At 33.3% G+C, this 26,320-nt stretch overlaps 3 protein-coding genes across 5 annotated transcripts in view; 1 reads left to right on the top strand and 2 right to left on the bottom strand.

Moving 5' to 3' along the window:
• Positions 1 to 5,905, bottom strand: part of LOC123683780 (rho GTPase-activating protein 26) — a 34,882-nt gene extending 28,977 nt beyond the window's left edge. The window contains exons 1-2 of one of the 2 annotated variants that reach the window (XM_045622669.1): positions 5,464 to 5,905; positions 369 to 526 (exon numbers count right to left, since the gene is read on the bottom strand). In XM_045622669.1, the coding sequence (XP_045478625.1) occupies positions 369 to 526; positions 5,464 to 5,623 (318 nt within the window). In that variant the 5' untranslated portion in view covers positions 5,624 to 5,905. The remainder of the gene's footprint in view (positions 1 to 368; positions 527 to 5,463) is intronic. The other variant, XM_045622670.1, reaches the window with a different exon arrangement.
• A 1,478-nt stretch (positions 5,906 to 7,383) lies between these two features.
• LOC123684375 lies at positions 7,384 to 13,344 on the top strand. Of its 2 annotated transcripts, XM_045623607.1 has the most exons (7): positions 7,384 to 7,959; positions 8,075 to 8,285; positions 8,505 to 8,621; positions 8,674 to 8,779; positions 8,833 to 9,155; positions 12,239 to 12,405; positions 12,892 to 13,344. In XM_045623607.1, exons 1-7 carry the CDS (start codon positions 7,831 to 7,833, stop codon positions 13,078 to 13,080), a joined length of 1,242 nt encoding a protein of 413 aa, XP_045479563.1. In that variant the 5' UTR covers positions 7,384 to 7,830; the 3' UTR covers positions 13,081 to 13,344. The 2 variants fall into 2 exon arrangements, with proteins under 2 accessions (XP_045479563.1, XP_045479564.1); XM_045623608.1 differs by lacking the exons at positions 12,239 to 12,405; positions 12,892 to 13,344 and adding an exon at positions 9,818 to 10,609.
• A 4,490-nt stretch (positions 13,345 to 17,834) lies between these two features.
• Positions 17,835 to 26,320, bottom strand: part of LOC123684164 (MATH and LRR domain-containing protein PFE0570w-like) — a 28,573-nt gene continuing 20,087 nt past the window's right edge. Inside the window, exon 3 of the mRNA XM_045623321.1 lies at positions 17,835 to 25,616. Within this exon, the coding sequence (XP_045479277.1) occupies positions 17,961 to 25,616 (7,656 nt within the window). The 3' untranslated portion in view covers positions 17,835 to 17,960. The remainder of the gene's footprint in view (positions 25,617 to 26,320) is intronic.

Raw genomic sequence — 26,320 nt, 5'->3', positions numbered from 1 at the left:
ATTTCTCAACAATCCCAACGAACAATAAATTACAATTTATGAAATGTCAATTTTAGTTATGGTATCGAATTTTAGTTTCTTTCTGTGTTTTCCAAAATTTTTCCAAAAAGTGAGCTGCTCAAATGAATATACGAACAATGTCTGAAAATTTTGGATGGTTGTCTTATTTCAAAAAAAAGTTACGATATAATAATATTTCTTTACCGACGCCACTGGTGGATCGACTGCTAGGTCGGATAAGGTGACAGCTATCTTCACTCCGGTAAAAAATATCCTCTATTACGGAGAATAATTTAACAGGATAAACAGGAATAATTAAATTTGATTGTAACTTTATTTATCAATGGAAAATGAAAATTTGTACTTACCATATTGTCCCTCTCATCTTCTACCATATTTATGAGAGAACCAAATTCTTGCAAAGATTTAGAAATTATCCTTTCTTCATCAGTCTGGGTTTCTCCTATGGACTGAAACGTGAAACCATTGAGGCAGCTTGCGAAGGACCTTTGGGCCATTCCTAGTTCTGAAATAAAAATTTTACGACTTTAGTAAAAAAAAAGATTAGATATTTGAGAGTTATTATGAAAACAAATTGTTTACGTAATATTTCTCCTACGAATACTTCTTTAGATAAATGGGGACCTTTTTTTTATTTTTGAGCGCACGCTTCAAAAAAAAGAAAAATTGAGGAAGTTGAAGGCTAATGGGATAATTATGTAGTTGTATACAGGGTGTTTCAAGTCAAGCCTATTAGACGTTTCTGGAGAATGGGGCCTATTTGAAATCTGAAAATTCGGAATATGACATTGACGAATTTTCTAAATTTAAGGGTTGAAAAAACTACCCCTGGATCCCAAGAGAAGTCAATGATTTTTTCACAGTTTATTCACAACGCTAATAGTAATCTACATTCCAAATATGGTTATGCTCCAACGAATTTTAGAAATTTAAGGGGTTGAAAAAACTACCCTTGGATCCCCAGGGAAGTCAATGATTTTTTTCACAGTTTATTCACATCGCTAATAGTAATCTACATTCCAAATATGCTTATGCTCCGACGCGTAGTTCCGAAGATACGATTTTCGAAATTTAAGGGTTCAAGAACTACCCCTGAATCCCCAGGTAAGTCGATCATTTCATCACAGTTTATTCACATCGCTAATAGTAATCTATATTCCAAATATGGTTATGCTTCAACGCGTATTTCCGAAGAGACGAATTTTAGAAATTTAAGGGGTTGAAAAAACTACCCTTAGATCCCAAGGGAAGTCAATGATTTTTCACAGTTTATTCACATCGCTAATAGTAATCTGAATTCCAAATATAGTTATGCTCCGACGCATATTTCCGAAGATACGAATTTTCGAAATGTAAAGGTTGAAAAAAATAGCCCTGGATACCTAGGGAAGTCAATCATTTTTTCGCAGTTTATTTAAATCGCTAATAGTAATATACATGCCAAATATGGTTATGCTTCGACGCGTACTTCCGCAGATATGAATTTTTCAAATTAGACAGATGATAATTTGAATAAAAACGTTGCCAAACATCCCGAAGTCTATAGGAAACCAATATTTCCTCCAACGGTTACTCTAAATACTATACGGAAACTGCTTCCTAAATTAATATCCGATCTAGTGAATAATTTCCATGAGAAATCGTTATTTTGCTGCAAGCCACTGGTCACCGTCTTCGGGTGTTTCCGTCAGTCCGCTAAGTTCACACCGGTTACTGTAATAGCCAATCACGTGCAATTTTGGTTTGTCAAAGATGCCAATTGTCGAAAATATCGATAAAACCATGGACATTGTCGAGTCCTGTTTCGATTACTCAAGAACTAAAGAGTTCAAATAAACCGTTTGGAACAATATTTGCAGGTCTCAAGAAGCCGACAGGTGTTTTACATTTGTCGAGATTGGTTGGATGTCCATAAGGGGTGGATTTCCCTACATAAAAAAAGTCTCAAGAAGATGCTAGATGTATGGGTGTCACGCGAGTTAACGAAAACACCGCATGGACCGAATTTTCACTGCGAATTACAACATCGCCTCATTTTTGAAACGGTTGGTGACTGGTGATGAAAAGTGGGTCATTTACGACGACAACGTCAAGCAAAAACGGTCCTGGTCGAAACACAGTGAGCCGTCGGAAACGACTAGGGAGTAGGAAGGTGGGATTGGCAGGGAATTATCTACGCGTGGAGCTGCTTCCATAAAGCACAACTGTTAACTCGGGTACAGTCTCTACTGTCAACAAATGGACCGACTATTTTTTTTTTCTACTATTTTAAGGCAACAATCGCTCAGAAGCGGCTAGCTTTGGCCAGTATGAGAGGAATTGTGTTCCATCAGGACAACGCCAGACCACACACATCGATAGTGACTCGTCAGAAGCTATAGGAGCTTGTTTGGGATGTTCTTATGCATCCACCTTATAATCTGGACCAGACACCAAGTGATTACCATATGTTCCTGTCTCTGACAAATAATTCACCTGGTAAAAATTTGCTTCAAAAGAGGTTTGTGAAAATGGACTGCCTAAATTTTTTGCCAATAGGAACGATACAACATGGCAACAATTTATCGAATAAAACGGCGCATATTCGACCTATATTGAATCATTCTATCTATGGTAATTGAAGCCTTGTTCTTCATGCAAAAATAATGGATTTTTTCTTATGGAATATATCTACATATTTTTATGAACTACATAAGTATGTGGAATTTTTTTAACTTATTTTTCTCCTACAAAAATTTTGGAAATTGAATTTACTTAAATCCATCTTTCAATAAAAATACATTTGACCCAGTAGATACCAACAAAAAATTTCGGTATTTTCTTAATCTACACACATCGGAAAAGTCTAAGGATATTTCAGTATATCTCGCATGGTAAATCGCATATTGCTTTCATCTCAAGTTTTTTGCAGACTATCAATTGAAATCATCATGCGGAATGAATTTTGGTTGTATACATATGCTAGCCAAGAAAATATGGGAGATATGATAAAAATAAAAAAAATGAATGTCGCAGTTAAAATTTTTGTATTTGATTTTAATCATTTCATGCATTCGTTAGATCGATTTTGGGTTATAACATCGACAATATTTTTCTATCAACTTCTTTTTGTTATGGAACGACATCATTTAACTTTGGAAGAGATGAATCGAGTGGTTGGTTTACTTGAAGGGGGCATGAGACAAGTCGATGCAGCTGAGCGAATGGGTGTTTCACAAAGTGTTATAAGTCGTTTGTGGAGGCGTTTCAGAACAACTGGAAATCCTGCCGAAAATCATCCAGGACGTGGACGTTGTACAACTGCTATTCAAGACAGATTTTTGGTTTTGACCTCCCGAAGGCAACCCACTATAACGGCTCCTGAGTTGGTTATGGAATTTCAACGGGCTCATAATTTGACCATTGGGCGAGATACTGTGAGGAATCGTCTTCATGAAGCCGATCTTCATTCCCGACGGCCTATTAGGTGTCCACCACTTTCCAGAGGAAATCGCGCTGCAAGATTGAATTGGTGTCGTGAGTTTCAAAATTGGGGTGTCAATGAGTGGTCCACAGTTTTATTCACAGAAGAATCAAGATTCGAATATCATCCAGATTCTCGTCGAATAAGACTATGGAGACGATCTGGTAATTTAGAACGCTTGAGACACGTCCAGGAAGTACACCGTTATAGAGGTGGTACAATTATGGTGTGGGGAGGAATTTCCATTGGACGTAGAACAGAGCTCGTTTTTCCTGATGGTTTTCTAAGAGCTCAGCAATATTTGGAAAATATTCTGCAACCAATTGTACAACATTATGCAGAAGCTGTTGGTGAAAACTTCCATTTGATGCATGACAATGCTCGTCCCCATACCGCTCGTATTGTGACACAATGGTTGGATAATGAGGGAATTGATGTTTTGCCATGGCCAGCACAATCTCCGGACCTGAATCCGATAGAACATGTATGGGACATGCTTCAAAGAAGGATTACGCCAAATATGGGAAACGTCCAAAATGTTTTAGAATTCAGGGAGCTTCTGACAGCTGAATGGACAAATTTAAATCAGGAAGACCTAAACAATCTGATTTTGTCTATGAATCGTAGGTGTAGAGCCGTAATTAATCAACGAGGAGGCCACACATTGTATTAAATGCCAAACTTGAATTGATTTTCGATAAAAAATTACTAAGAATAATTACTATGTTTTTCGCAATTTAGAGACTTCGATTTTTTTCACTTTTTCACTTTTTCATTATAAAAATTTCGGTTTATTTGAAGTATATAAACAATTATTGAATACATCTATACATAATTTCCTCGAATTTTCTTTCATTTAACTCAAAACCAATCATTTCGAAGAATATCCTTAGACTTTTCCGATGTGTGTATTTGAGCCGTGACCGAGGCCATGACTTTCTATGGCCCCCCTCAGACATCGCCTGGATCCGCCCCTGAATTACTATGTAAGAGAAATTATTCAGAGGAATTTTGATTGTGTTCTGCTAGTTTAAAGGTTAAGTTAGGAGAACCAAGGATTAAAAAAAAAACGTTAATTCAGAAATTTGGCAGTTAGTTCAAACGTGAGCCTAGCCAGCTTAACGTTAAGTTAGCAGAAGCAGAACTCACGATTTCTCCCACAATTGAAGAGCAAAAAAATTTTCAATATGGTAATAAATAAGCCTAAAAATATGACCAAAAAAAATTGAAAATTTCCAAAGTGGTTCCACTTTTTCTGGGGTGAAGAAAGATGACAAGCCTGGGGATTGTGTCCCTTTCTACCCCTCGTTCTCTGTAGATGTAATTATTGAGAATAGTTACAAATAAGAAAATGTGAAACCTGAGAGTGATATCCCAAATTTGCACCACTGGGTCTCGTTTCAAGTTCATAAAATTAAGAGGAATTCTATATGATCTATTTTTACAAGTTTCATTTGGATAGGCTATTTTTTAAATACGAATGTGGAGATTTGCCTTGCTTTTAGGGCCCCAATTGTCTTAATCTGCCACTATTCAACCGTTCTGGTTTCACACCCGTGCCTTTGGTATAGAACAATTTCCTCAAATATTTTTTCTGGATACAAAGAGATGCCCGAAAAAAAGATTGGAGTGTACCTCCAGTCATCAAAAACTGTTTCTTGAAAGAATAATAAAGAGATATCAACGAGATCGAGATTATCAATGGAAGACTTTTACATTTTAAATTTAACAGATTTTGTGATGAAAAATGTATAATCAAAGGTGCAAAAAAAATCAATTGTATACCAGATCCATAAGTTGAATCTTATTATATTCTACTCAGTAATCAATTGATGTCATAACACTTATTTTGCAATGTATTTAAACTCGCAATTCCTCCGCATTTGAGTACTATTTTCTCTACTTGATTTCAAGAGTTCGTTCATTTGACAAATACATTTTTTTCTGTAACATCTGTTTCAAAAAAAAAAAAAACCTACGTTTTGCTGCCTGCAATAAATCCTTGACTTCCTTGATAATCCTTTTGATTTGTTGGTTTGTAATTTCCAATTCACATTCATGTTTTCTCAAATTTTCGCGAAAATACGGGCTATCACTGATACACTCAGTAAATTCTAAAGGGGGTAGAGTGATCCCCATTGTACTTGTTCCACTATTTACTTTGAACTAGATAGACATGAAATACAATAATATTACACTCGATTTGTCATTACACGATGTTTGTAAACACTTCACGTCGAAATTGCAGAATAATCAACATATCACTCGTTACCAAATACATAACGCAGGAACTTATTAATTATCCAAATGAAAGCAAAAATGCTAAAACATAACAACCTGTATGATTTTACAACGGGGCGGGGAGTGTATGCAGTACGCATATTCATGGAACGGAACACTGAATAAACAATCATGCCCAGAGACAAACGTCAAACGTCTGCACAATGCACATAGCCACATATGTCAAAAATAGATATAGAATATAGAATATTGACATACAACCCATAGAATTGATAATAATATCACAGATTACTAGTCTGTGATAATATAATAATAATAGTTCAATGATACAACCGCCATAGACCTAATATCACACAGACTACTAGCATAGTATAAGGAAAGGATAGTAAGCCAGTGTAGTGCTTTTTTCGATTTTGTTGATGTTGAGCACCATCTAGTTGTACTCACGTTTAACTCGAATTGTACTGTCAAAAATTGGTCCGTAAAGTGGAGCCCTCTGAAAAAATTGGTGTTATTTTGAAGAACTAAAATATTTGAAATAGAGTGGTCAGAAGATTTCTATATTTTTATATACTTTCTGCTCTGTAATAGGCATTTACGCCAGTGGCGTGTATTTGTGATAAACATGTACAATGCTACAAGTTATCATGAAATCACTAATCAGGTCCAGTCGTCATGAAATGATATCTCTAGGTTTTTTCATGATTCAGCGCCATCTATTATCGAGTTACTTCTCCACTTTGGGTAGTCACGAAATCCAACTACAGTAGCGACCCCTGGTGACTATTTCCTTGCCGTCAAACGGCGGTTGGCTTACTATCCTTTCCTTATACTATGCTACTAGTTAGTCTTTGATACAACCTTCGAGTATAGAGTACAGACATATGATAACATATTATTCTATCTCTATGTCTAAATATTCCATAGAATTAATATTAATAATTATTATTAGTTCAATGAAATATTCATTCTAATAACGAATCGCACTATTAAATTTAAAGTAACTAAAGAGTTACTTCAAATTTATTAATATTTAGTGTTGATATTATCACTATATCCATTCTCTATTCAAGGGTAGGCTGCCACCACTACAACATTCGTTTTCATGTATTCAGTGTTGGGAAGATCATTGTAAACAAAAGTGTTATTTGGGATATTAATTCAAGAAAAAATAAAATGAACAATGAAAATAGCTCTTTCTCAGTTTAACTGAATATTTTCGTTATTTAGAAGCAGCTCCAAATAATGGGAATTGGAAGGTGAGATCATTGTAATTTATGAATAATCATTCATTACAGTGGCGACGCCAACTTTCAAAAACAGGTGGGGCCAAGGGGGGACCAGATGTTAACGTTAGTCGCTCAATATATATATATATATATATATATATATATATATATATATATATATATATATATATATATATAATAGAATATATATATATATATATATAATAGAATATATATATATATATATATATATAATAGAATATATATATATATATATATATATATATATATATATATATAATTTAACCGTTAATAATTGCAGAAATGCTCGCCGTTAAAGTTTTCGGCCCTACGCATGAAATTGCTGTTTCCGCCGACAGGTGGCTTGAAGATGAACTTGAAATTTGAATCGCTACTTATGTGTGAACTACATCTTTATGCCAGTAAATTTCTATCCTTTATTCCTTTTCCTAGTAATTTTGTTATAGCCATTACCAGTATTACCACATAATAGAATCACAAATTTGGGATTACTAGTTTTTGATAGAATCACGATAAAAAAATCTGTGAAAGAAGATAGACTAGTACTAGTTACTAGTGTTACTACATTATTTTTACATCCCCCTCATTAATAATGATGTGATGAGTTTCATCAATTAAATCAATTTCAACAATGTTTATGGTAGATGATTTTTAAAGTTAACCTAAAAAAATAACTAATGAAATTACAAAAATGCTTATATCTCAAAATTAGGATAACCAAAGTAGATAAACAAAGAGAATATTGTCCTTCGCAGAATACGTGCAGGAACGTATTTAAAAATAGTTGCATTGTGCAGCTATTCAAAAGAACTCTGCATTTATTGTTGCTGCTGAATGACTTTGACGATGGAACTGCCAATTGAATTAATTGAGAAAATTCTTCTCAAATGCGACGGAAAAACTTTGAGAACTGCAAGAGATGTGAGTTATAATTGGAAAGATTTGGTAGAATATTTATCAAAAGTAAGTAGGTTGTTTGTATGTACAAGTGTTGAAGTGTAACAAGAAAATCAGTTTTTCCATCAATTTTTGTAGCGAACGTTTGTTATTAAAATATTGTACAAACCTTTTTTTACAGAAAACATCCATTTGGAAATGGTGCTGCAATGAAGAGATTCCAGAGAAAGAACTTGTTGATTATGTGGACAAATACGATAGATCTGATTCAGAAAAGTGGAAGAAAATATATAACAATTGGTCATCCTGGCAGAACTTACAAGAAGATATCAGATATGTAATTGTGAGCAGTCCAGCTGAAATTCCTCGTATTTCTTGTATAACAGTTTCAGGTTTGTGTTTGTTATATTTCTGATTGACCAATGGATTTTTTTTGTGAATTTTGGGATATTGTAAAATCTTAAGACAAGTGTGAATGAATAACTTGTCTGATAGAAGCTTTGTAATACACAGATTTCAAACCAATTAATAGAATATAAAATATAGAAGAAATCTTTTCTTCTGAACAGAAGCTTCTATTGTGAGTTTAAACAATTGAAATATTTGTACAGGTCGCTTTATTGCTGTTGGTTCTGAAGATGGAAGAGTCAAAATCTTCACAGAACATTGGAAACCATTTTATACTTCACGTCATAAAGCAACAAGAGTGAAAAAAATCAGCTTTATTGGTAAAACATTGCATCTATATATAAATCTATATCTGATTTTTGACCATTGTAGATTGGGAGAATAATGATACTTGTTGTGTTATTGCTTATCCTAGAGCTCTAGTTATTGACTGTTTCAATGATAATAATACATTTATAGAGGATGTCATTAATCACAGGTACTATCAATAGAACTAAATTAATAGTCCATTGCCAAAAAACTTTTTTTCAGTGTATATAAGAACTATATTTGTTTTGAAAAGGCAAGAGGTAGAATAAATATAGTTAAAATCCATCATGATGGCAACACCAATACATTAATTCAAATATGGTTCTCCAGAATCTATTCTTCCCTTTATCCAAATTGCTTAAATATATGGAATGGAATATGTACCATTGTCATCAACAATGAAGTGCAACAATTTCATTATAATACTGGTGAAGATAGTGTTCAAATGGGTGAGCTTATCAGAAAAGCAAAGCTGAAAACTAGTCTCAGTTTGACCTCCAGAATAACATATCAGATTTTAAGAGATGATATCATTATAGCATTAGGTAAGCTTGAAAAATTATCTGTTTCAAAAGTAGTGAAAAGGAATCTTGAAGAAATATCTTCATTATGAAAACTGTATTGAATTGTATCCATCTTAATTTAAGCAGAAAAATATGATCATTATATTATTTTCAGGATTTTTAATGAAAACAAAAAGAAGAAAAAAATCGATTTCAAATAAATAATTCGAATTATGTTAGGTTTCTCTAGGAGTTACTCAATTAGGTTTGTTTTGGATACCAAATTCTGAAAGATCCTAGGACTGTGCAGTTGAAGTTTATTTTGGAAGTGTCCAGTTCTGGTTCTAAAAATTGTGAAACTAATAGCATAGACTAATAGACTGGCTGCAATAGTTCGAATCAATTCAAGCTGTCATTAGCTCGATAAAAATTTGAATTAATTCGCAGTGGTGCATACGCTATCAAACACATCTGTTAGATCATAAAGGAATTTACAAACTAAGTATCAATGACGAAATATAATATTCTCCATCACTTTGAGCTCAGCTAGTATTTCTGTGCGGAATTTAAAAACTTCATATGTTTCTCTTATTGAAATTGAAAGCACTAACCAAAAATAACAAAAAATATGATACAGTGAAAGTAAGTACTATCAAAAACGTTCCATGTCGGTATTTATGAAGTTTATCATTATTATTTTTCAGATACACCAAAGGAGAGAGAAAGAACTCTTCATTCAGTAGCTATATCAAAAAAAAAATCCAAAGTAGGACCCTTTGAGGTCATATCCAATAAAATACTGTGGGAGATCATAGGGAAGAGTTATCTAAACTATCAGGAAAGGCCAGTTAATGCTTAAATAAGTGGAAGGTATTAGAAGGATAATATTAAAAGAGCATTGATAACAATAGAAAAACGGGTAGGGAAGTAGGAATTTTTAAGTTCGAAAAAAAATTTGATGAAATTACGTCAAAAAAAAACATTAGACCTATATACTCTTATCAAGCACCATTGTATATCCTCTTCAACACCAGATTTGGTTAATTCTTGTACTTCCACGGAAATCCATTTTGAATCTAAGAACATTCTGGTAAAAGAAGTTTTATGTTTGATGTTGGAAAGGAGAAACACTTCTTCTTACAAAAAAAAGTTTATTATTTATTGGAGACGAAAAACGAGTTTGAAAGCTACTATAAATCAAAAACAAATAAGAAGAGGAAAAGTTGGAACCCAATAGATGGAAGCTTGAAATATAAAGTTTCTTGAAGTATGTTTCAAGTCTAATTTTTTAGTGTAAAATTTCCTCAAAAAATATTCATTCGAATATTTTTTTGTACCTCATATATTTACTGTTTTTTTCTTCATTTTAAATTTTTCAGCAAGTATTTAAAGACTACTTTATATATTTGTTATAATGTCTGCTTTAGTTTTTTGTCATTCTGTACATATAACTTTTTAATTTTACTCTGTTGTTTCTACCATTTCCAGTGATGATTGTTATATGAAATATATATTTTTTATGAATATTCAAATTCTTTTTTATTTGTTTATATTTTTTATCAGAGTACCTATTCGTTTATTTACTTCATTTTTGCACTTCACCTATTATGTGAACATAAAATTCATTAGTCACTGTTAATAACTGAAAAAAGAAGTATTCATTTAATAAAATCTCAGTTTTCTGCCAATAGGCAGAAGCCACATTTTTTTTTCATTACCAATATGGCATGAAAAAAAATTTTTCAATTTTCAATTACAGTTTCATTTGAATTAAATGAGTATTGTTATTCGGATAATTATTTACATTATAGATTTTTAAGGAAAAGTGTAACTTTTTATTGAGGCATATCAAGTGGTTAAAGGAACACAATGGGAGGGATCGAGATGATGGTGGGTAGGAAAAAATGTAAAGGGGTTGGATTCAAATTAATTTTTTTTTATTGGAATTGGATATTTATTGAGATGAGAACAATCGATTGGAAGGTACGATCCAGTAAGATGGCCATTCAGGAGCCCCGATCGTACTCCTTTGTATTTTTATGTCTAGAACACAATAAAAGAAAAAATTCATTAAATATGCTTTCAAACTCGAAATGATCTGAAAAAGAATATCAAATTGTGTTGTGCAGAAATGGATCAGAAATGTTTTGAACTACGCAGGGTTGTGGATTTGCTATGAGTCAATTGTTTAATTATTCATAGCGACTTTTTTCAGCATTTTGTCCTCTCTCTTAACTTCTTCCATATAATATGTATTAATCAAATTTAGTTCATTCGTTTGACGTCGTTAGATGTACCAAAGACTCACAGGATACAAGTTTGTCACTAAGGGGCTCAAACTTGTGGAGACGTCTCAACACCATGTAAACCGAAGGATTAAAACCAAAAACAAATTTTCGGATATCAGATGAAGTGACACGACGTATTTTCCACAGGAGCAACTAAAAAACACACTACTCATTTAAAGCTGCACACACATTGTGTGAGTGAATCCAAAAACCGTTCATACTGTGTTAATATGAAGATTTTAAGATGGAATATACAAAACTAATATAATTAGAAACCGTGGTTTACAATCAATCTTACAAACTACAGCATCAATTCCTGGGAGCAGTCAGCACTTTCACCGACCAACTTCACGTCGAGATGCCAATAGTACTCCTCTACGAGTAGTACCGCCCACATTCTCCAGGGCTCTATCGCAGCTGAAGAAATCATATTCAGCAAAAAAAGTTCAGCATTGCCACCTTCTTTCATAACCAAGTTTCACAATCCCGAAATAGTCATTACTGCATTCTTAAATTTTTGAATTGAGTCCACGATTATTCTGCTCCTAACATAAACATTCCTTCACATTGCAATTATTGGGTGCTCTTGTTGAACTACTCGATAACTGAAACTCTCTTAACGAATTTTAATTGTCCATTTTATTGAAAAGATTTCTTTGTCTGGGCTTTCGATGAAGCGAAAACATTTATTGAAGTCTTTTTAGAAGTTTTTGGATAACTTCGGTACCCCTGGTACTTCCCCTACATTACGTGAAAAACAATTACAATCTAAATGATCATATTTTTCTGAAAAACTTTGAAAGCATTTGAACATATGATTAAATCAGCTTTTTGCAGGAAGGGATGATTCTTTCACAAAGGAAGAATATATCGAATTTTTCATATTAGGACCAAATGATGAATGCAGTAGAAAACTTTTCAACACATGGGATACACTCCGTTCTTTTGTTACTTGTATTTTTGTATATGCGAATACTCTATTGTTGGGGGTTGATACTGGAGATGTAAGTATCTATTAAACAAAATAATAATAACTTACATATTTCATTTAACTATTAGTGCTTAACAGCCTGGCAATTTTATGTTGTCAGAGAACGATTACATAATAATTATTGTATAGGGTTTTCCAATAAGAGGTTCCATTTTGAATAGCCCGCTATCTAAGCAGCTGTCATCTTTTACATTTGACAAGTAAAAAGTACGTCATTACTAAAGATGGATCGATACCCGCTACAAAAATTCTGAAAATTTTGCAGTGACAGTGACAGTAGCCATATGTTAATGGCATACCTTAATCTTTACAATTAAATAAACATCTATTGATTTCTCTTTAAATATACTCGTTTTTTTCAATATAAAAAATTCTCATTGGAAAACCCTTTATATATTTGTTGAATCAAGAACATTCGCAATATCTAAGTTTATAGATTTTCTCAAGTTTGATTTACCTTGAATGTTTTTTATATTGACCATAAAAATATTCTATTTAGGTTTATTTCTACAATGTTTCTTGCTGGAAACGATTAGACATCAGGAACTACCAGAAAAAAATAATTGTTGGCAGACATCCAATACTGAGCATAGATGTGAAAGAAACTCAAAAAGAGAGGAGATTTTATGTCACTTCGAATTTTTGTATTCATGAATTAAGATGTTATGATACAACTGGATATATTTAATACTTCTTTCTTTATTTTTCATGTTTTTGTGTTTGTTTTGGAAGAATTTTGGGAGAGGCATTTCAATTATTTCATGAATGAAATTTTAACACATCTGTGATAATTGCAACTTCATTGAAGTTATTTATTTCTGACAATGATGTGATTTCTAAAATATATTTTCTATGTGTTGATATTTTTGTAAATTTGTTTGATAAGAAAAAATGCATGTTCAACGAGCTGTAAGAATGCCATTTATAATAATAAAATTTTACTCAAGAAACACTTATAAATCAATTCATTTCCTTTGTGACAACATAATGTTAGTTCAGTTGGTGAATGTGCTAGGTAAAATGAGATTGATGGAAGTGTTCGTTCCTTGGAATTATTTCATTCAAAGTAAAATAATATAATTTTATTAACACGGAAAACTGACTGTTGATAGCCCTGAAGAAGATATCAAATATATCGGAACGTCGGCATTTCAATAAAGCAGTTTTCCTAAAAAGGACCTATACCTATCATCTGTATAGCATCATATAAAGGTCGTCATACTTCACAATTATAAGAGATGATATTTAATTTGTTAGAATTGACTGATATTGCATTCGATCTCGATGAAACAATAATTTCTAAACTACGCATTCGATTTCGGTAAAATTTTTCATTTAGATGTAGAATAATGATTTCAAGCCTTATTCACACACTCATGTTGATTGCGTCACCAGAGCCAAAGACATTCAAGAGAATATCGGATGACAATACTTCCAATATTCCAAAGACATTAGATCCGACAAAATATTGAATGGATTCAGTCCTTACTTGATGAAATTTCATTATTATTATTATTATTATTACATGAAATAAGAGCTGAGGTTAGGAACCTATAAAAGCTTAGAAATGAAAAAAAAATGAATTAAACAGGAGTACATTAGAAAAACTAAACTAAAGTAAACCAAAAAGCACAAAGGTAAATATACAAAGTCACCGCCGAGTATACCATCCATCGTATCTTGACTTGAACGAGTTCACAGAAGGGGCCCCAACAATATCCGCCGTCAGATTGTTCCAGACGTTGAACACTCGATTTGGCAAAAACTGCTGTCTAGCAGTATTCTGCAGAACATAGCTATGTCTCGGGTTATTTTTGCCGACATGCAAGACCACACACTTTTCAACATTCAGGGGTAGCAGCCACTCAGTACACTATCTCGAAATCGTCTCAAGATCTCTCTGTAGGATGTAATGATGTAGAAGAGGATTGGCATACAATTTAAGATCGTCAGCATATTGAGAGCAGATGGAAGTCAGAAGAGAAGGCAAATCAGAGACATATAACAGAAAAAGCAGAGGACCTAAGACAGATCCCTGCAGCACACCACTATTGGTAGATCTGGGAGAAGACAACTGATCATGAATACGGACCTGAAATTCTCTATCACCAAAAAAGGATATAATCCAATGCAACAAATCACCACCCACACCAAAGTGTTCAAGTTTGTGAGCGAGACGACGAAGTTGTACCCTGTCGGAGGCCCTAGAAAAATCAAGATAGATTATATCGATTGGTATACCAGAATCGACAGACTTACTCCAGTCATCGACAAACTTCATTAAACATGTCAACACTGATCTCCCCGGTAAAAACCCATACTGGCAAAATGTTGTGAGTAAGGGTAAAATTCTGCAGCTGATCAACCATTATTCTTTCACACACCTTGGAGGCAACTGATGTCAGGCTAATAGGGCGATAATTACTAGCAGAAAGCTTGTCACCCTTCTTGAAAATTGGTGTGATTATTGCCCTTTTCCATGCTGTAGGTACTCTCCTCGATTCGAGGGAATATGTATACTCAGTGGGGTGGAAAGGGAGAGAGAGCAAGCTTTCGAGGGCCCCGTAGTCAGTCCATCCAAGCCAGGGGCAGAATTGCTCCTGAGACCCCTGAGTTTGTCCTCAACAACATCAACAGACATAGAAATGCTGCTAAGTGAAGCAGATGGCCTTGTTGATGTAACTCTAGGTAGGGTTCCCGATTGTTCGATTGTGAAAGCGCCGAGAAACGAGTCTGCAAAAACCTCAGCACTCTCTAGATGACTCTGACAAATAATACCTGACGAGTTTTTTATGACAGGAACGGAGACTTTCGTATCAACAAAATTTAGAACATACTTATGAAATTTTTTTGGGTCCTTAGACGATGCAATATTAAGCTCGTGTTGTTTCTTAGCATCATTGATGGAATTAGAAAGCATATTGGAGTACTTACGGTGGACCACATAATCTTCCTGTCCACGACTAGCCAGATATCTCTTCCAGAGGCTCCTCTTCCGACGAATCATATTGAAAATATTTCGAGTGATCCATGGTTTAGACGGGTTACTGAGAAATTCCCTACGAACAGAATTGGATGAAACATTCTCATTGAGAACATCGATAAATCTATTCCACATCTCGTCAATATCCAAATCCCGCAAGAGACAATTCCAGTCCAGAGCAGCTAGATCTTCATTGAGAGCAACTTCATCAGTCACATATACATATTTTCTCTGAGTTGCTTTAGGAATTTGAGAATGAAACTGAATAGAAGATCGTCACGTGGTCAGATTTCCCAAACGGTGGAAGATATTCAATATCAGTTAAAAGATCGAGATCATTTACTATCACTAAATCGAGTAAAGATGGAGTTTGACCTGAGTGTTATCTTGTCGGCTTGTCAACTTGCTGGAAGAAATTGGACTTAAGAAACATCCCAGTAAAACTGAAGTTAGATGATCCAGCCTGTTGTCCAGATATGTGAGGCCAGGATAAGTGAGGTAAATTGAAATCACCAACTGTCAGAACATTACCTGATGAGAGCGATATATCAGATATATAGCGATAAAGAGCATCTCTTGGGCGGTAAACGCAGCCGAATACAAATTTACAATTACAAAAGGTGAATTTTGGAGAAAAATATTATCTATACCAGGTGCTACAATTTGATCAGACCCAACAGTAGATCTATCCAAAATGTCAAGTCGAACGTACACACAAACACCACCATGGCCCTTCGTAGTGACACTGTCCCCCCTAAATAATTGGTAATTCGGAATGAGGACCAAAGAATCAGAAATATCAGTATGCAACCAAGATTCACTAATGAAAATGTGCGAAGGACCATGCACTCTAACAAATGAGAGAAGTTCATCATATTTCGAATGTCTTCAAGAAAACTAAGTAACCTCAAAGGACTGAACTACAGCAAATGTTGAAAATGTCCTCCCCAACTCTTATACAAGCTTCTGTTCTTCGGCTCATAATAATAATTTGATGTGTCAAAACTGGCACTGAATTCATTCACCACAGATTACAAACTGGCCTTCCTATCATAGTTACGAGAATTTCGAGAGAATCGTTCAAATTTTTTTTTCTCGAAATCTTTGGTAGATACGACAAAACTACAGAAGACCGAAAAGTTTAGTATAAGAACAAAGCTTCTTTCTACATTTTTTCAAATTAACAGTTGCTCACAAAAAAAAAGTTCTGCTGAAGAACAGGTGGCAGTGTTCCAGAAAAAATATCACCCTGTAGATCTTCTATCGAAATTGCCATGTCACGTGGTGAGAACTCTCAAATGTAATATCTATGCCAAATTTCAGTTGAATATCTTGTGAAGTGTAGATACTATGAGAAAAAAACTTGAAAAAAATTCAAACTTCAACACTCTGTATCTAGAAAACGAAACGTTCGCGACCCCATGTTTATGGGACTTTTTTTTTAAACTCACTTAAGGAATCTCCCTATTTCGTTTGTACGTTCAATTTAGGAACACCCTGTTTAGCGTTATTGGATCGTTTAAAGAATGAAATTGTTGAAAAATAGCCCCATTCGAAGAAAAAGAAGGTGCTGTTTCATCAAGACAATGCGCAGTGTTACAAATCATTGAAAACAATGGCAAAATTGCATGAATTGGGCTTCGAATGGCTTCTGCATCCACCGTATCCGCCAGATCTGGCTGCCAGCGAATTTTTCCTGTTCTCAGACCTCAAAAGAATGCTTGCTGGAAAGGAATTTCGCGCTAATGAAGAAGTAATTGCTGAATCCGAGGCCTTTTTTGAAACGTACCTACTACAAAAAAGTTATCGAAAAGTAGGAAGGTCGCTATAATCGCTGTATCGCCCTCGAAGGCAACTATGTTGAATAATAAAATCGAATTTTGCCAAAAAAATGGTTGACTGGGAACTTTTCAATTGGCCTGTTATAAGTTTTGATAAAGTCTGCAGACATTGCTGAAAATCCAACCACTAGTTCAGCTGTAACCTGTAACCAATGATTTTTGGCATTTTCACATTTATTTGAAATAAATATCTACTTTTCGTGTCAAATGGAATATTCTCTATTTTTTCTCAAATAAACTTCAAAAAAATTATTTGCCACGAATCTGGAAACGGAAATTAAATCAGCAATCCCAACATTCATAAGACTGATACAGTATTTGGATATCTCGTGAGCTCTTTCGAAAATTTTTCCTCAAGAATGAGAGAAATTGAAGTTGAAATATTTCAAGATTTTATCAGTTTTATGAATGTTGGTTTCTTCTTCTAAAAGAAGAAGAAGAATGGCAACTCTTTATTTTCGAGCGATCGTTTCCTAAAAAGAGAGCTATAGCTTTTTCTCACGATATTTGTGGTTTTCGAATTTTGAGCCAAGCACGGTCTCGAATAATAGGACTGGACCATGTTGCCAAATTCAATTATGTCCATAAATGTCGTTGAGTGATAATGATAAACATTTATGTGAATGACAGCATGTTTATTACAAATCATAAACCGAAAACGTAAACAACACATATTTTATTTCAATTTTCACTAAAAATTCTAGTTATTAATCGAAAACTTTAACGCACTTCTTCAATATCCAATTAATTCTTAGCATCGACTCCACAAGTAGGCATCCATGGAATGTGAATTACATTTTGCTTTTCCGTGTCACATTTTTCAACAATTTCAGTCGCTATTACCTTCACTGGAACTGATGGATGATTTTGAACCAATGTCACCAACTCGTCTTCGTTTATCCTTTTTCTTTTCTTGTATAAAACCTTTTTCTTCTTGATAGGAACTGAACTGTTATCTTCTTCTACTGTTTCCGTTTTTATATCAGAGTTTGGACTAATTTCTAATTCTTGAAAGTAGTTTATTTTCTCCAGGACTTTTGGTTTTAATTGTTGGTTTTCAAGTCGAAGTTTTTGTCTATTCCTTTCTGTTGCCACTTTTCTTGCTTGTATCAAACATTTGAATTTATCTAAAAGAACCTTTTTGTGCTCTTGTTGTCTTTTTGTTTTCAACTGTTCACATCGATCTTCCGTTTTTCTGAAATCATGAAATCTATACTCGAATTTTTTAGAGGGTTCTCCTACTGTGGGCTGTTTAATCATCATTTTTTTATGCCTCAATTTTTTGAGAAGATCGGGGTCCTCCTCCAATACTTCGGATAGGGATTTGGTACTCACAACTCGAATTTTTCTTTCATCATTAAGACAATTACATGAAATGTCAGTGTTTTCTATGGTCGGAAGATTCTTTGTCACAATTGATGGATATGCATTTTCGTGATTCTCTACGTTTTTTTTCAGTGGCTCATTGAATTTTTTTTTATCCAATTTGGTGTTTTGAGATTCTGTGGGACATTCCTGCAGTGTTCTGCGAACACTCTGTGTGTATATTGGGGAATTGGAATGAAACACTTCTTCGCTACGAATCGATGACACTGGGCCGCTACAGTTTGATAGCCTGTCTGAAATATTTTCAATAACGGTTATTTCTGATTTATCTTCCATTAAACTAACGGGCTTTTCAAATATTTTATCAGACATCTTTATGGACTCTTTTCTGGGTAAATCGATAGAACTGTTAATACACTCATCTTTATTCCTTTTTTCATTTCTTACTTTTTCTATTTCTTTCCTACTTACATCTCCACTGGTAATCAGTTGATCGAATGATTCATACTTTTCTGTTTTCTCAACATGGGTCTCCTGAAGAGGAATATCTAGATATCTCATCAAGGAATATGGAAGAGGATCATTTTCCGAATAATTCCAAGAATATTCATTTTCAATATTTGAATTTCGACTACTGATACTTTCCTTCTGATTTCCTTCATAATGAAACCCCGAATTCATTTGAGATTCTATTGCTCTGAAGTTGTCTATATCCAAGTGAAAATTTTTTTTATCTTCTCCTAAGTTAGACTTCTTTGAAGCTGAGAACTGTGTTTTCGTTGGCGAGATTGCTCTTTCAGATAACATTTTATTTTTCCGATTTTTCATATAAATTTTTCCATCATTTTCTTTTCCAACATTGTCCAATTTCTTCATTGATTCTGTTGGCGAAATTGCTTTCTTGATTTTATCGATCCAGTGGGATTTTAAATCCTTAGTCGATTTTACGTCCAAAAGAAAACTTAAATATTGACTTTTGCTCATGATACTTGATGCTATTTCTATCAGTTTCTTTGGGTTCTGCAGAAGTAAATTTTTGAAATCGGTGTCACTATTTTTAGTATCTAACGGTGAACAAACCTCCTTCGAAGGAAGTGAATGTTTGCCAATGTTTATGATCTTTTCGTCTCTTTCTTGCTTTCTTTCTGATAAAATATTTTTTCTCAATCTTTGAGATACCTTCTTAGATTGAAAAATTTGTTTTTTCGTTCTATCGAATTGGACTGCGTCAGTGATTTCAAAGACTGATTCATCTTGTTGTTTTTTAATTCTTGCAAATTTTTCTAAGATTTTATGCTTTTTAGTTTTGTTCGATTCTTCGATATTATTTTTTTCATTTCTCAATTCCGACGTTTCAATTAAATTTCTTTTTTCGAGACTAAATTCTGGTTTCTCGCTCTGAGCTGTCATGGTTTCACTTTCTTCATTATTATTGGTTAGATTTCTTGATAACTTCGATCCTTCTTCGATTTCAAATGACAATAACTCATTTTCTACATCATTATGCTTTAGGTTCGATTTTGAATTATGTTCTGTAGAATTTTGCTCCGTATCAACTTCGAATACAATTTTTTCAGTATAATTATCTAGAGAGATTGTTCTGTCTTTATCTTCCAATATATTTTCGGAAGCCAAAATGAATGAATCTTTTCGAATTAGAATCTGAGAAGTAGCTCCTATGTCGTTGATTATTATTACAGACTTACGTCCTATTGAATTTTCATTATTATTGTATGAATCTCTTTTTCTATTAGATGGATTTTCCTCAGGATCTACTGAAAGACCTTCTTTTCTATCTTCATTGAATTCGCTACTTTTGATTATATCTTCGTAAATAAACGCTGTTCGATTTTTCCTAATTTCTTTATTATTGGCAGAATCATCATTGTATAAGACCTCATAATCATTGTTCTCGGCGTCGAAAAACTCTTCATTTTCTAGAGCTTTATTCCGAATATCCATTAATAATTCCATGTGCTTCTTTTCTCTGGAACTCGTGCAACTGTTACACGAATTTTCATTGATAAACTGTTTCCTAGAATCCTTCGGGATTCTGTGATCTATACATTTATTGCTGAGTATTTCGTTTTTGGGAAAAATAGATTTGAAGATACTCTTTCCCATATGTTCGAGATCCAAGAAAATTTCTGTTATGTTTTCAAACTTATAACTATTCTGGAGAACTTTTTGTGCTGTTTTATCTAAAGACACACACCTTCTCAAGACTGATCTCACTTCGTCCTGCTTCTTTTCTCGGCAAACAAGAGAGTTTGGATGATCGCTTAACTTGCAAGCGAGTTCGATTTCGTCTTTTCTCGTTTGATTTTCTTGTGTTTCGTACATCCCATTTGAGATTTCACATCCTATGTCCGGATTCTGGTCGGATATCTCCAAAGATTTAAATTTTCCGGAAGGTTTAAATTCTGAAAGGTTCAAGCTATTAGAATTGTTGGAGGAGCATATTTTTTTAATGTTGAAATTGTTTCCGGAACTATCATCGGAACATACCTCTTGAAACGATCTGGGAGCTTTTTGAACTTTTTCGCTGTTTTTCGAATCAATAGAAGTATTGTACAAAGAAAAAATAGTTTTTTCGGATTCTAAGATTGAGATATATTTCTGTTCTGTATGTTTATTTTGTTCGCAACTCCCTTCTGTTTGAAATTCGTTATTCGTTCTGATATTGCTTAGTTTTTCCGTCAAAGACGTCTTACCTTCAGATAAGGGATTACTTTTATCACTTACAAGATTTGAAATGAAACTTTCTGCTGTTTTCATCGCAATGTTAGAATCCACGTCATATTTATTTGGATCATCCAGATAAATATCCTTATAACTTTTGAGACATTCCATGCCATTATTTTTTAACACAGTGCTGAATTGATCGATATTTTGGAAAGTATCTCCTATCATTCTTTTCTGTGAATATATTTTTGATTTTTTTCGATCTTGTTTGATTGCAATATTTTCTGATATTTGAGATTCCTTCTCTTCAAGAAATTCTTGTTCATCAGGCGATTCGTAGGAAATAGGTGATGTTTTTTGAGTTTGCATAGATTTTTCGCACCGACTCTGTAAATTGCCATAACCCTCACAGTTTTCGTTGAAGATAGAGTTAGAGTCATTTCTCTCTAGAGAACTATCATATACTACTTGTTTAATTTCATTATCGCTCAAGAACTGAACATCTTTCTGAATACATATTTTTTGATCATTTCTTATGAATATCTCGGATTCTTCTAGATTTGTCATTGTATCTATGTTTCGATTCATAGTTTTTGAAGGTAACTTATCGATAGAGTCAGAATATTTACTTATAATTGAATCTCCACACTTGGTAAGAGCAGAAGCAACTAAATCAGCGAACAGAGAACCGATTGATCTAGTTTGAATGTTTGAAATCGAAAGGCAAGGTGATGTTTGTTCTTCTATTCTTTTTCCCTTAAAATTGCAGTTTCCTTTTTTTTTCATACTCTTCCGCTTGGTGTTGCTAGAATACATTTGTGGATTTAATTTGTCGATTGTTGATTCTTTGAATAATTTCATTTTAGAGTTCAGCTTTTGCACTATGTTCATTTTGAACTTTTGGTTAGGTTTGAAGGTTGGCCGTTTTTTTGAGCTTGTGTTGGTGAATTTATTGAGTAACTCTCTTGATTTCTTGGTAATGATTTCAAATTTAGAGTGTTTTTTCTTCAGTTTTTCGGCTTCTTGACATATTGCCTGCATGAGAGTAGATACGTTACGCTCGAATTCATCTTGGGATCTTTTCAGTTTCACACTGATTTCTTTATATTTCTTTGGATATTCCATAATGAAGTTTAAATTGCTTTGTACTTGTTTCAAAAAGGATTTTGTGATATCTTGGAAGCTGCCAAACTTTTCTTTCGAAGCACTTCTAGCTGCTTTTATAACAATGACATTGTCATCTTCTGATTTATCTAAAATTTTGTGGTTTCCAGTTGTCTCTGTTTCGCAAAGCTTACTTCCAGTTTTCAGGTCAATGTTTTCATTTTCACACTGAATTTTTGTATCTATATCTTTGTCGATTCTTTCTATGATAGATTGAATTCCATGATCTGGTATAGAGTTTTCCATGTTAGCTGTCTCATTAGGATTCATATTATCTTGAAAATTAAATAATTTGTTTTCTTCTGGAGGTTTCAGTAAGGATCTGTTTTTCATGAAGTCTTCGAAATATACAAGTCGTTTTCTTCTGATGATTTCAATGTCAGTTAATGTATTCTTTTGTGATTCAGAGTTTCCTTGTTCGTTTATTTTATTATGTTCATTTATTTCGCTGTGTGGTTCGTTTATTTTTCTTTGTTCTGTACAATTGTCCTGATAGACATCATTCAAAATATTAGCAAAGTATTTTCGTTCTTTCATATCTTTTCTCAAACTGATCTTGTCTTCGACTTGAAAAGTTTCGGTTTCATCATGATCAAATGTACCTCTAATGAAATGTTCTATGTTTTTCATTGAAATGACATTATTCTTTTGTTTCATTGTCACAATTTTTAATTTTTCATCAGATTCGTCTCTGCTTTGATCTCTTCCTTCATTATGTATAAACATAGGAATAGTTTTTTTATGTTCCTGTTGAGTTAGACCTTCCATCGCAATTTTTTCCAGTTCAAACCCAACAGTATATTTCAAATTACTTTTGTTCTTTTCAATTGTTCTACTTTGATTCAGTTCATCATTGGCATCATTTTCTTGCTTTCTTGTTTCTGATAAATCCATCTGCGAAGATATTTCATATTCATCTCCAGTATTTTTGTGAAAATTTTCATCGGATAACTTGTTTTTCTCTATTTCCATTTTCGCTCCGTCACTTCCACTGCAGAGATTTTGCGGTGGTGTCGAATTATTTTCTTCAGATATATTTTCATTTTGAAATAAATGTTCGTTTTCCACATTAGTAGTTTCAGCATCGTCAGAAATTTTTATCAATTGCGGATTTTGTTCTTTTGGTCCTATCTCCTCTGATGTTTTTTTCTTCTTCCTTAATTCGTTGTTGGTCGTTAAATTTTCATTCTCCTTATTCAGAATTGAGCTTGAATTCAATGCAAGAATTTCATCAATTTGTAATATTTCATTTCCTCTTTCATTGTTCCTCAATTCAATATGTCGTCGGCTTTTAGAATTTCCCTTTTTATTTTTTTCGAAATTTTCAAAATTTGATTTGATTTGTTCATCAATTTTCGAAGATTTCACGTTTGATTCAATTCTTTCCACCCTTTCTTTCTTTTTGTTCTTCGCGTTTTCCATTTCCAATTTTTTGGCTTCTGGAGATTTTTTCATTTTCAGTTTCTCCTGAATATCTTTTGATGCGAGAGCTATTGTGGCAACCTTCTCGATATAATTTTTGATCGTCGTTGGCGTTCCTAGTATGGGTATTTTAGACCGATTTTTAACCAAATGCTGTTTCGGAGTTTTCGGAGGACTTGATCTCGCAAGTAATTCTTCAACTACCAATTTAGTTTCTGTTTCATCCGCTAGATCCTTCGAGTTGGAATCTTTTCTTTTGTTCGAGTGCTTATCAACGGGATATGAAAGTTTCTTGATTTTTTTTTTGGTCTTTTCTATTGAATCTGCGATAAGTTCTTTGTACGAACTGGATGAAGAAGATTTTTTATTATTCTTAACCAAACATTTTGTTTGTGAATTTTTTTTTTCGCTGAACGATAAATTATCAAGTTTTTTCGAACTTCTAAATTCCTCTTTGGAATCAGCAAGAGAAAATTTTTTTTTCGAAGAAGTATTTTTCATTTGTGCACTGTGGATTCTTGAGATGATTTCGTCTTGTTTCTTCTTTTTTTTTTTTGGTATTTCCATTTCAATTATGCTCTTGTTCTTCAATTTTATATCATTTTTTGCTTTAATTTCAAATAGTTTTCCTTCTTTTTTACTTCCATTTGTCTTCGAGTTCGGTGTATCTTCTCGTATTTTCCGTTCGATTATATTTTCAGATTTTGGTCTTCCTATATTGCGTTTTGCATTGTGAATAACTTCTATACGCTCATAAATCCCATCACTTCGATCATTAAGCTCATTACTTCCACACTCCTGAATGGATTTCACTTTTTTTTTTCGCTTTGATTTTTCACATTTATGCAGATTATATGAAGTTGGTTTATGATCCAATACTGACTTTTCAACTTTCTGCTTTATGTCTTTATCGTAGTTTTGATCCGATTCATTTCGAGGAGATTTAAAGTCTAATATTTCTGCTTTCCTCAAGATTTCTTCCAATTTTTTAAATACTTGCCAACTCAATTTCGACCTCTGGACATATTCTGAACGTTTTGTTTCAGCTACTGCAGCAATCAGGTGATCAATTGGTATATCTCGATATGTTGAACAGTTCTTTTCAACTGAATTCTTCGGCGAATTTTCAATCGCTTGATTACTGAAACTTGAATATTTTCTATTCAATATTTGGTATATTACATCTTTTTTCAAATCCTTAAAAACTGCGTGATTTAAATATATTACTTTACATTTGTTTTCCTCCGTAAGATCAGATCTACTTTTATCCCACTCATCAGCAGTTTGGTTCTTGAAGATCTCATCGTTCACTATCAATATGTTATCCACCTTTTTAGTTATTCCAGAATTCCCATCAGAAATTCTCGAATTAAGATTTTTTATGTTCAATATCGGATTATTTCTCCTTTTATGTGTGTCGTCGTTTTCCTTATTGAGATCTAATTGTATGTTTTCGATGAGTTCCGAAGATAACATTATAATATTTTTTTTTATTATATCATCATCATTGTTTTTCATTCGTAAATTGTGGTTGACGAGAGCTCTTTCCAATTTCGTCATTATTTGATCAGGATTTTTCAAATTTTGAAGTAGAGGTTCGACGGTTTTTAACTTGTTCTTGGCTAAAAGTCTTGTAAAAGTCTTTTTAAATTTCACAAAATTTTGATGACTCAGGACTAACACCTTGGTTTCGTTCTTCTTTGGAGAGGGTTTATAAGAAAATTTCTTCTTCTCAATTACTGCTGTGCAACTCTTAAAATTTTTTGATATCCCGAAGATTACATCTTTTCTTGGTGTGGCATCCTGAAAGAAAATATAAGTGAAAATTCATGAAAGAAAGAAAACACGCAATATATTTCATAAAGTGATAGAGCAATATAAAACTTCAAATAATAAAGTATGTTTATAATCAATTCAGGAATGTCAGAAGACATTCTAGAATGGTGAAGAGGCACGAAAATGTTTTCCAAAGTCTGCCAAACTGGTCAAAGATTTTTTATCAACGCCAGATTGCCACCATCTTTAGCTCTAGTTGAAAGACAATTTACCAGAGCTGCTGTGCCAGTTACAAGAAACCGCCATAGATGACAAATCCATAAGATGCCTCATGTGTTTCAGATCCTGGATGGAAAATGATGTAATCAAACAGTGGTGCTTGGAGGTTTCTCAATACAAAGAAACCATTTTTTTTATTTTTCATTTTGTAATTACTTATAGTGATTCAATTTGTGTTTCAATCATCAAATAGTTGATATTTCGGTTCTTTTAACTGATAAGTTCAATAAATAAAAGTGCTCTGTAAGATTCCTTCTCATTTCATAATTTTTTATTGATCTGATACTCAGAGTCGTATCTAGGTACTATTGCGCCTGTGGCAATATATTAGACAGTGCCTCCCATTTCCGATGTTTTTTTTTCAACCATTATATTTTCTTATAGTATTTGTTTGTTCATAATTCAAGTCATATGCTTCCGTTTAAATTTTAAAATAATACATAATTTTATAT

The sequence above is a fragment of the Harmonia axyridis genome, chromosome 7 (genome assembly GCF_914767665.1).
Source record: "Harmonia axyridis chromosome 7, icHarAxyr1.1, whole genome shotgun sequence".
In the NCBI taxonomy this organism is placed as follows: Eukaryota; Metazoa; Arthropoda; class Insecta; order Coleoptera; family Coccinellidae; genus Harmonia; species Harmonia axyridis.
Note: the sequence above shows the minus strand (reverse complement) of the source record. Positions and strands in the feature narration are given on the sequence as shown.

Bases quoted from the DNA above. Each gene is read 5' to 3' on its own strand.
- LOC123684375 (XM_045623607.1), top strand. From the start codon at position 7,831: ATGACTTTGACGATGGAACTGCCAATTGAATTAATTGAGAAAATTCTT. The intron at 8,622-8,673 runs GTAAAACATTGC...TGACCATTGTAG, and splicing joins GAAAAAAATCAGCTTTATTG to ATTGGGAGAATAATGATACT. The intron at 12,406-12,891 runs GTAAGTATCTAT...TATTCTATTTAG, and splicing joins TGGGGGTTGATACTGGAGAT to GTTTATTTCTACAATGTTTC.